Genomic DNA, 11,282 nt, shown 5'->3' on the forward strand with positions numbered 1-11,282 from the left:
GGAGGAGGGGCCTGGGCAGGCAGTGTGAGCAGGAAGTTCGGAGGAGGGGCCTGGACAGGCAGCGTGAGCAAGAAGTCAGGAGGAGGGGCCTAGATAGGCAGTGTGAGAAGTAAGAGGAGCTCTGACCAGACAGAAAGCAAACAACGCAAAGGGTGGCAGGCTGCTTTTTATTCATCAATAATTTAATTACCCTTGAGTGTTCTCTCAGCAAAGTGCTGCTCAGAGGAGAAAGTGTTGTTTCCAAGTGCTGTAGGCTCGCCTGCATGCTGGAACCCCTCCCCAGAGAACGCAGCATAAGGAATGAGCTGTAAAGCCAGGGCCAGCTTCTTTGGGAGGAGGGACGGGGGTCTCTGGTCAGGTTGGTGCAGAAAGGCCATCGCTTCTCCTCAGTGCACAGTGAGGCTGGCTTTGCTCTGCATTAGGTGACGTCACACGGCAGGATGCCTGCTGGTGCCAGGGCTTCTCCAGGGTCACCAGGTCCAGGCCACATGTCTGTGGGGCCAGGAATGGCTTCAGAAGGTCCTTCCCACTCTACAGGAGGAGCCTTCAAGGTCACCCAACAACCCTAGCGATAGACAGACAAGCCCAGCATCTCTTCTGGATGCTGAAGTGCCCTGAGCTGCTACGTGGCAGGGCCTCCCAGACATTGATAGAGATTTGTGCTTTTCTTTTTCCCTAAGCATGTAAAAGGTTACACTAAGATAGACCCAGATGGCCCACAGGCCCTATGGTGGCAGACAAGATGGAGTGCTGTTGGTATCAGTCCCCCAGAAACATCTCCTCTGTTAATAAGGGCACAGGTACCCTCACCCTAGAACCTGTAGGAAGAGGAGCCTGCTGGGAGTCTTGGTGACCAGCTATTTTTAGAGGTGGGCTTGGAATGGGATGCTGGCTTCTTTGTAACACACAAACACATGCACACTGTACACAAAACTCCTTGACACAGAGAGGAACAACACCCAAGGAGATCTCTAGAGAATTAAACAGGGAAATTGTTTCTTCTTCAAGTGGCCCCACCTGGGCGGGCTCCTTGAGGAAAGGGCTAGTGGCTGTTTGTAAGGCTGCTGTGCATGGGTACACCTGTGCATGGCATGCAATGGCCAGGGCTCCCTGTTGCTGCTCCAGGGCTGAAGGCCTGAGGCTGCCTAGCCCTTAGACCATCCCACCAGGACCTTGGGCTTCATTCAGAAGACACAGGGGCTGACTATGTGGCTTTAGTGAACAATGACATGGACAGTGGCTTCTTTATCTGCTCAACTTTAAGAGGGCCTGGGGCTCAGCCCCTGGCTTCTGTGTTCTGTGCGGCCACAAGGAGAAGACAAAGGATGATGGGAATCCTACTGTGTCATTACAGGAACCCACAACCCAGTAGGACACTGTGAATGTGGACCTGAGGTTAGGCCGGTGAACGGCAGCCCACAGGAGTTGAGAACATTGGTGAGCTGCCAGTCATGGGTCAAACTAGACCATGGAAGAGAGGTTGCCATCTAAGGACATGGAGCCCTTCTTAGGAAAGGGGCCCTTAGCAATGTCATTGTTTCTAAATGATAGGGGAGCCTATTCTTGCTTTTCCGAGTTCTCTTAAATAAGAAGTCACACCACATAACTCTATTGCTCCATCAAGTCCCCTGACCTGGGGAGCCCCAGCTTTTCAGGAGCCCCCAGGCATCTGGGCCACTGAATCCTTTGGTCTGGGCAGAGGAGAATGATGGGATGTCATACCACATAGTGGGACTGAGACTGGTGTTGTGTGATGGGGCCCAGAGGGACAGGGGCAACAATGTACATGTGTCACTGGATCCCGAGATACTTGGAGGACAGACGTTTCTCTGGGATGTCATGAGAGGGAAGGGAAAGAGGGGGCTTCCTTTCCCTGCCCCCTCCAACCGTGCCTATGCTTCCTTGAGAGGCTTTGCTCTAACCGTAGCCAATTGCTTTCTTCCAAAACCAATGATGCATAGGAAAGGAACTGAAAACCGCTAAGGCTGTGTGGTATAGGCAACTCAGGGGAGCCTCAGAAGCATGGTGACAGAAGAGGCTGCTAAGGAGTGCTTAGTGTTCTCTCCCCTGGAGGAGGATCCTGGTTGTTCCCCTGCTCCCAAGGAGGCAGGATTCCGTGCAGTGCTATGCATTTGTCAGAAGGGTGGTTTGGATGTCTTATCACATGGTGACTTGGTGGCCGAGCTTTAGTCCCATTGGGCTGCTGCCAAGCTCCCTCCCAATGGGCAAACTGCTATTTTGTCTGGCCCAGATGCCTCTGCCACGGGAATCTCTACATCCCCCTCTGGATGGCTCAGCTCCCCAAGTTATTTCCCGTTGCCTAGGTGACATCTCTAATTGAATGCTTTTTAATCTGTTTCTCTTTTAAAGGGATGAGCCTGGTGCCTTACGTCCAGGTCCTGTCAGAAGCTCTATACTGGAGACTTAAATCTTTTAAGAGTGTGGTCTTGCTGAGACCAAAGCCATTATTCAGATGTTAGCTTATGGGCTGGTTCTGATGGACAGTCACAGTAGATCCTGGAAGTATGACTTCTGGAGGGGTCTCCCCCTTGAAGATTTAGTAAGACTGCCTCTCTTCTGCCAGTCCTACCTCACTGGTTTTTTACACCAGAATAAAGCCCATGTTTAGAGACCAACCCCAAACCAGACTACAAATTACCCAAACTAAACCCCCTGTGCCCTGGGTTTTTTTTTTTTTTTTCTTTCTAGCTGAAACGGAAGGGGAAAGAAGAGTTCAGCATTCAAATAATATGGTTTGTAATGTTATGTGTGTGTGAGCGTATGTGTGTGCATATGTGCACACACACTCTAGGCACATCTGCCAGGGAGACAGATAGTATTCAGGTGATAAAGCTTGCAAAAATTCCTACCAGAAGTGTTGTATATTAGGTCACGCCATGAACGGACACTTTTCTTAAATGGTGACATTTCTTTAGATGAGAAAAAAGGCAGAGGTGTGTTCCTTCACAGCTTTCAAATTCTGCCATTTCAATGAAGCCTTGGGTGTCTGGACTTCCCTCTGCAGAGCAGGAGTCTGGGCGGTTCTGTCCTTCAGCCTGAGGACCACTCTTCAGAACATCACTTTTATCCCACCATCCCTCCCATCCGTAGGTTCTGGTATCTCCATCCCTCCTGCCTCCTCCACCTCCAATGTAGAGTATGCAGAGAAAAATAGACCCACCTGGTTATTTGGAGACCACACAGGGCTCAGAATGTGATCTCATTGTGCCTGTCCCTAAACACTATTTGGTAGGCACAGGAGTTTAATGGCCTGACATTTGCAATATGGCTCTTTTGGCTTCTGGTGCTGTAGCGCCCTCCTCCCCCGTGGGGGGTAGAGGGCAGAGCCCTGAATCGGAAAGGAGGTGGATGGGGGCTGTACGCTGCACCTCTAGGCTCTCTAAAAGGGGGAAAGAGTTGAGCTGGCCAACAATAGTTAAGAAGACAACAATAACAAAATCTTATCTGAGACGAAACAACCAGTCCTGATTAGTAACAGGAAGCGGCCCTGCCGGTGAAGCTTGTGACTGAAAAGGTGGGGGGCTCATTTCTGAGATCTCCCCGAAGCACAGAGCAGAACTCCCAGTAAGAGAGCGCCTCTCCCTACAGGTCCCTCTGAGTTTATACAGGAAGAACTCACGAAGTGGACTAGCTGCGGGCTGAAAAAGGCCAGCTAAGCCCCTCACCACTTGGAATTTCCAAGTGTGGGGGGAGATGTCACCGACCGCTGGTTGGTGCTGTTTCCTCTCATTGCATAATACTACACCGTTCCCGGTGTGTAGTGGCTGTTCTATATATATACACGGGAAGGCAACATATGGCGCTCCCTACCCCCACCTGTCAAAACTGTGACTATATCACTTCTGACGACCAGAAGGAAGCTGCTGGGCCGGGCCAGGATTCTAAAGGCTGAGGAGGTAATTCAGAGCCATGAAAGGCGGCACCATATGCTTCGGGGTTGCCAGCTGCTTATGCGCATGGGGAAGGCTTTGGTGCCTGTCTGCAAAGCCCAGGAATGCACTGGCGCGGGGAGGGGGGTAGATTTGGGGTGCCACTTTTTCTCTTTTCCAGGAAGAGAAATCTGTTGGCGGCCACGCTTCTCCAAGAGGGGACTCAAAAGATCACAGTCTCATCTTAAACTTGCCCTTGATAACGTCAGGCCTGGCCAAATAGTATTTCTTTAGAAAACATTTTTTGTTTTTGTGGGTTTTTTTTTTTTTGTTTCGTTTTTATTGGATAAAGATTAAGAAAGCGCCATCTCGGAGAGAAGAACTGAAGCAAACCCGCCCTACCGCGCGCAGCCCGAGCAGGGTCCGCGGCGCTGGGGGCGGGCGGCCGCTCTACCTGGAGGCGCTGGTCTCTGCCAGCCGGTTGTTCATGATGCCCAGCGCGCCCACGCCGCCCGAGAAGCCGTTCTGGCGTGTGTTGACGCACACGCTGCGCGGGTAGCCGTTGGCCGTCTCGGACAGCTGCTTCTGCAGCAGCGCCAGCGACACCTTGTTGGACGCAGTGAGGTCGCGCATGGAGATGAGCTCGCCCGACAGGCGGCGGCCCTCGGCGTCGCTGTCGCGGGTCGCGGGGTCGGTACCTAGCGCGGCCAGGCGGCGGCGCAGCCGGGAACCCGGGGTGATGGCATTGCGCCGTGACAGGGGCGCGCCGGGCACCGGACAGCAGCGCGTGCAGCAGCGGCAGCTCAGCTTGCGCAGCATCCAGTTGAGCACCTGCTTGATGAGGATGGAGATGACGTTGAAGAGTGAGTAGATGCAGCACACGCCAAGCAGGATGAAGAGAAAGTTGCCCAGGCGGTAGAGCCCCTGGTTCCGGTAGGCGGCGTGCTGGCTGCTCACCAGGTCGCCGAAGCCAATGGTGCTGAAGGTGACGAAGCAGAAGTAGAGCGAGTCCACGTAGTCCCAGCCCTCCACGCTGGTGTACATGGCCGAGGCGCAGCATGCTAGCAGCACTGCGAACAGGCCCAGGATGAGCAGCACGTGGTACACCGAGGGCTTCCAGCCCGCCAGGCTGTCGGCCTCCGACAGTGCGGAGCCTCGACGGAAGGTGGGGGGCAGCAGGCCGCTGCGGCGCAGTTGGCGCTCTCGGCAGGCGCGCATGATGAAGGCCAGCAGAGAGATGATGCGCTCCAAAAAGAGGTTGAAGAACAGGATGGTCCCCGCACAGCCAAACAGTCCATATGCGATGAGGAAGGCCTTCCCACCCACTGTGGCTGGGGTGGTCATGCCGAAACCTGTGGAGATAAGAGTCAGGGTCAGCTAGGGCAAGTAGTCTCTATCTGGTGCGAGCACTTGGCAGGCGAATACAGATGCTGCGGGATCAACCAACTTCTGTCTTAACTGATTTAAATCAGGTGGGGGTAGGACAGTGTTTGGGTGGAAATTTCACCCCAGCCCCCTGACACCCAAATATCCAAAGAGTCTGGAATGTTCTGGTGGAAGTTCTATCCTAAGCCCCCTCCCCTGGGAGTTGCCTCAGTCCAGATTCCACCTCCGAGAAAGTCCGCCAAACGATGACCCCTCCCCAGAGATGCTCAAGACCATTCCCATAGGGTATTTAAACTGCCCCCCCCCCCAGAGAACAAACACGTGGTTTTCTGGTCTTCCTTCCCAGTCTCGTCTCTGGGGTCTGGAAGGCCACCGGGAGTATTGATATCCATTAAACATGGACTTTTTCTGATTCAGTTTGATTTGGTCTGATTTGGATTACTGTGTAGGGGGAGAGGTTTATTGGGGTGCAGAAACTTTTCATCTGGAGGTCCCACCAAGGGGAGCTTTTTTTCTCACTGGCCCAAGGCCATGTGTACGGAAAACACCTTTCTCCCCCAGCACCTGCTCTTGGTCGCCAGGCTATGATTGGCTTCATCTAGGTAAGTTCTGATTTCCAAGTCATTGTCTTTAGAGGTTCAGGGCCTCATACGATTTTCAGGCTGTCCTATTAAAGACAGGGCTGTGCCAGGCACCCGACCTGACCAGGACAAGGGCTCACCTTGTCCCGATGGGATTCTTTTATCAGGAGATGTCCTGTTAAAGTATTTCTCACACCCCTCTGTTTTTCTCGACCCAAAGTCTACCACAGTGGACACATTGCTCTAGGCTGTGGATCCTGGCATGGACTTGAAAAAGTCCACTTACAATTCGAGGCCTGATCTCCAAACACCATTGGGCTGCCTTTTACAAAACCTTTTTAAATTGGGGCTGACACCTTATGTCCCTTAACACCTAAAAGTTTTTGCCGGTGTGAAACAAACCCCCCATATGCCCATGGTTTCTGGATGCTGTGCTCCTGCTGCCCCTCCCCCGCCCCTCTCCCCACTTCTCTTCGCTGTTTGCAGTTTGTCTGCATTCCTGGCATGTGACCTGTCTCACTGGGACTCTCCCTGTCCTCCCACTCTGAGCTGCATAGGTGTTCTGTCCTTACGTTTCTGTTCTCCCTCTCAGCACCTGCTGATCTGGTCCTCAGTGGGACCGCCCGTGTGCTTGCCTGGCTCCTGCAGCCCACGCCAGGATTTCAAAGTTGGTCAGCTGACACAGTTTCCTGGGAAAAGGTTTGTTTGTCTGTTAATATATATGTATAAATAATGTGGCCACAGTATCCTTGTTTTATGTCTGTGTGTTTGTTTTAAAATCTATAAAATTTGTAACTCCAGATTATAACAGCTCTGGAAAAATACTAACACGTGAATAGCCAACATTTTTGGTTGAAGTCAAAGTGAAAACCTCAGTGCCATCTTTGGTAAGAGTACCCACATGCCCTGGACCTACCAAGGAGACATTCTGCCTCCAAAATTCTTTAACTTACTAAAATATTCCTTCTAATCTTCTTGCCTTTACTGGCATTGGTAAGCTGTAACTGATTGGGTAAACTATATGTCCAAACTTAACTTATATGTCTAATTTAGATACACCTAACAGATAATGGTACCCTGATTCTCAAGTGCCTTTACAGATCTGAGAGTATGGCACTTAACAAAAGAGCTTCTTATGACAGAGCCATGCCAGCTCCTGCAACATCCTGTATCTCCTCCAAGAAGATGCATGGCTGAAGAAGACCTGTCTGGAGGCTTGCCTTTGGGTATGGCAAAGCCACCCATGCAGCAAAAAGCTGCCTTCCACCTCAGCTTCCTGGACTGGGGGGATCAATCATCTCATCCTGCCAAGACAGGTAGACTGAACCCTACCCCCACAGGAAAATCTTCAGGCCTCCTGGACTCAGCAGCCAAAGGCAAGTACTGCTTCTAAGACTGGTATTCGCCAAAGACTATGGAGAGACTTGGGATTACCTGTGTAGCAAAAAAAAAAAAAAAAGCCATGTCACTTCTGCTCATTTACCTATCCCTCTCAGATCTGTCTGATGGTGTTTGGTGACTTAGGGTACTGGTAGCTCGTTACTTCATTTGTTAAGTTTCCTGCTAACGTACAGACAGATGTGTCTTTTCCACAGGCTTCATAGTCCAAAATTGACAGGTTTCAGATGTATCTTCAGAGGTTCAGAGTTTCCAATTTCCTTTAATTGTCTTCTAAAATGTTCACACCTTTTAACCTAAAGCCATAGCCTTGTGCTGTGACATCAAGATGTAAATCTGTCCCAGTTGTCTACAGATACCTGCAGGTTCCTAAAAAAAAGTTCTGCTGCTCTATCAAGGAATCTGGTCTGGTAAAAACAGTCTCCAGAGCCCATTTTAACCCAGCCCATTTTCAAGCATATTTTACACGTCACTCCTGTTGTCTGGGCCAAGACCAACTTACAAAGGTCCCTCCAGATAACACCAGTACCTACACCAGCTCCTGGGACTTCACCATTGGTACCAACTCTCCTGGCTCAAATGGGCACCTATCCAGCAACTGAAATCTGGTCTTAAAGGGCACATCTGCCCTCGTGTCTCACTTATTCACCTGTGTTTCTCCTGTACAACCAGGGCAGTTCTCTGTCCATTCTTTCTGGAGTTAATCACCCTTCCCATGACTAGCCCCATTTATAGGGCCAGTAATAACAATCTATTTTTTCTCCTAGCAATGTGCCTTCCCATCTCCCTCAACAGATGCCTGAGGTCTCCAAGATGGCAGGTAACCGGATGCCTCTCCAGCCACACCTTCTGCTGAGCATGAGTCCACCAACTCCCAACTCTCCCCTCTCCCATGTCACCCCATGCCTGCAGGAAGTAGCCACACTTGAGCGCATGTCCCTGTACCCAAAGAGTCTGGGATGTTTGGATGGAAGCTTCACCTAAGTCCCTGGCACCTATATATCCAAAGAGTCTGGAATGTTTGGATAGTTCCATCCCAAGCCCCCTCCCCTGGGAGTTGCCTCAGTCCAGACTCCTCCTCTGAGAAAGCCCGCCAAACGATGACCCCTCCCCAGAGATACTCAAGACCACTCCCACAAGGTATTTAAACTGTCCCCCAGAGAACAAACACGTGGTTTTCCAGTCTTCCTTCCCAGTCTCCTGGGAACAGGAAGGCCACCCTGGAGTGTTGGTATCCATTAAACCTGGACTTTTTCTAATTAAGTTTGATTTGGTCTAATTTGGATTATTGCATCAGCAAAGAGGTTTATGGGGGTGCAGAAACTTTTCAGACATCACTTATACATTTCCCTCTCTTGGTGGCTCCTGATCGTGGGAACCCCAACAAGATGGAGAGGGGCCTTTCGGTGGGGATATTTACGCAGTCTGGGTAGGGAAGATAAGCGCTAGGTTGTGTCCAATAGGATGTACCAAGCAGCAACAGGTTCACAGATGCAAACCACTGGGCTGCCCAGGAAGCCAACAAGACACCTGTTCCCCTAACTGAAATTTTTATGACTCCCAGGCAGACAGCCTTGTTGGGCCGGACTTCCAGAAGACATCTTGTGAAGGGGATTCCTCACTCTGGGACCAGTGAGAGAGAAGGACCACATAGCCTCTGGTTCACTTACCGAGATCACACAATGATCCTTTTGGAGGACAAGTTCCCTTCCCCAGCACTTAGAGTGCAGATCTGGACATCGCCACTGGGCTTCTGAGCCCCTCTTTCCAGGACCACTGTCAGTCACCCTTGCTCATTCTGACCCCCTCCCCAGGACCACTGTCAGTCACCCTTGCTCATTCTCATCCTCTCTCACCAGGACCACTGTCAGTTACCCTTGCTTACCCTGTCCCTCTCTCCCCAGGACCACTGCCAATCATCCTTGCTCATTCTGACCCCCTCTCCAGGACCACTGTCAGTCATCCTTGCTCATTCTGACCCCCTCTCCAGGACCACTGTCAGTCATCCTTACTCATTCTGACCCCCTCTCCAGGACCACTGTCAGTCACCCTTGCTCATTCTGACCCCCTCTCCCCAGGACCACTGTCAATCATCCTTGCTCATTCTGACCCCCTCTCCCCAGGACCACTGTCAATCATCCTTCCTCATTCTGACCCCCTCTCACCAGGACCACTGTCAGTCACCCTTGCTCCAACCAAGGCCAAGGGAAAATGCTTTGGCCCAGCTGGGTCCTGTGATGCTGGTCTATGGTTGGAGTTTTGTCCTGGAAGGTCTGCCTTAGGCCCAGGCAGCTGCTTACTCTTTTCAGTCCTTATAATTAAGAGAGGCAACATGCCTACCCATTTGTGAAAAGCTGGGGTTTAAAGGATTTGTTAATGGATTCTCACAGGAGGCCTGGCTGCCTCACAGTGTGCCCATTAGAGTTGCTTGAGAAAGAGGAGCGAGGTCTTGATTATCTTGGTGCGTGGAGTCTGAGCTGTCTGACCACTACACATTTCCATGCCTGTGGGAACCAAGCTTCAGAAGTGTCCCCACTACCTTCACACCCAACAGAGAGGGACGACCCATGTGTGCAGTAGGCCCAGCTCTGGGAAGAAATCAATGATAATTTGTTCCAGTTGGCTTATTGTCCTTAAATGGGCCAGAGAAAATACTCCCTAATGCTTTCCGAGCAAATTCCTTAAGCTTGTATGCTAACAATTTTCTTGATTCTCTGGAGGAAACACCCAAGTTGTCTATTCATTTTATGATTACTGACTCGATTTCAAGGGAAATCCTATGACATTACTCATTGAGAAAGATGCTTTGTTTGCTGTGTTCCAAATTTGTCCACAAAAGAATGAAAAATAACAGCAAATAACAGTAACAAAACAAACAAGATGTTTGTAGTCTGCCCAGGAATGTGAAAGAAGGATTTTATAGTACTCTAAAGCCAAACTCAACTTCTTGGGCTCACGAAGAAATGAACTCTGTATTTATATTGAACCTGTGGAGGTAGAGGTCAGGCCTGGTGATGAATGCTTACAATCCCAGCAGGAGGGCTGGGAGTTCAAGGTCATCCTTGGCAGCCCATAAACTGGAAGCCAGCCTAGGATACAGGAGACCCTGAAGCGACTCTCACCAGCTCGAGCACGGCAAACAGGGCTCTGGCAGGCCTTACCTTTTAGCCCATTCCATTTTCCTTGCTAAAAACCATTAGATTGCTTCTATTCCTTTATTTGACCACTTCCTGAAGCTGACAACCAACGTCCAGCTATCAAAGTACTGAAGTCCAGTAAACAGAAGCCCCCTTTGGCTCACCTAATTAACATGTCCAAACATGGCATTAGGCTTAAACACCTCATCCTGGCTTTCCCGTTTTACCTTTATAAATTGACGTTTTCCTAAGGGCCAGGTCTGTCTCCTCTCTATCCAGAGGCAGCACTTTGTCCCTCTGGGACAAATATCCTTTGTTCCCTTTCTCTTCTCCCTCATCCTCTGTCTCCTGACTTTGTCTCTTACTCCCCGCCCTTCATCTCTCCTGGGCAAGTACATTTCCTTTGGCTGAGAACTTGGTCTTCTGGGCCTGAGCTGATGCGATCCTTTTAGACCCTGTCTCAAAAACAAAACAAAATAAAGTAAATTTAAGAAGTCCTAGATTGGGGGCTGGAGAGATGGCTGGTGATTAGTAGCACATACTGTTCTTACAGAGGCCCTTCGTAGACACCAACTGGAACGCTAATTCTGGCATTCTAAGCCTTAGGCACCTGTGTCCACATACTCCATTCACATAGTTTAAAGTCTTTGATTGACAAGTCAGTGCCCAGCAACGCAATTAGACTATGGTCTGCCTATTACAAGGGAACCTCACTCATCGAAAACAAAAAAACAAAAAACATGAGCCATAGCTATTTACAATATGATGAATCTCATGCAAAAAAGAACATTGAACAAAAGAAGCTGGAAAGAAAGAAACCTGCACTATTTCATTATTTCGGTAATATAATGCACTTTTTTAGGGATGCTTATTTAATTGATCAAATTATT

At 50.1% G+C, this 11,282-nt stretch overlaps 1 protein-coding gene and 1 long non-coding RNA gene across 2 annotated transcripts in view; one reads left to right on the plus strand and one right to left on the minus strand.

Moving 5' to 3' along the window:
- Positions 1-3,911: 3,911 nt before the first annotated feature.
- Kcnk12 (potassium two pore domain channel subfamily K member 12) overlaps positions 3,912-11,282 on the minus strand; it is a 59,977-nt gene continuing 52,606 nt past the window's right edge. Inside the window, exon 2 of the mRNA XM_013348978.2 lies at positions 3,912-5,242. Coding sequence (XP_013204432.2) covers positions 4,341-5,242 — 902 coding nt within the window. The 3' untranslated portion in view covers positions 3,912-4,340. The remainder of the gene's footprint in view (positions 5,243-11,282) is intronic.
- LOC113456825 lies at positions 5,230-7,504 on the plus strand. The gene is made up of 3 exons (XR_003377565.1): positions 5,230-5,878; positions 6,450-6,556; positions 6,659-7,504. It is a non-coding gene; the product is annotated as an uncharacterized LOC113456825 (long non-coding RNA).

This window comes from Microtus ochrogaster, chromosome 16 (genome assembly GCF_000317375.1).
Source record: "Microtus ochrogaster isolate Prairie Vole_2 chromosome 16, MicOch1.0, whole genome shotgun sequence".
In the NCBI taxonomy this organism is placed as follows: domain Eukaryota; kingdom Metazoa; phylum Chordata; class Mammalia; order Rodentia; family Cricetidae; genus Microtus; species Microtus ochrogaster.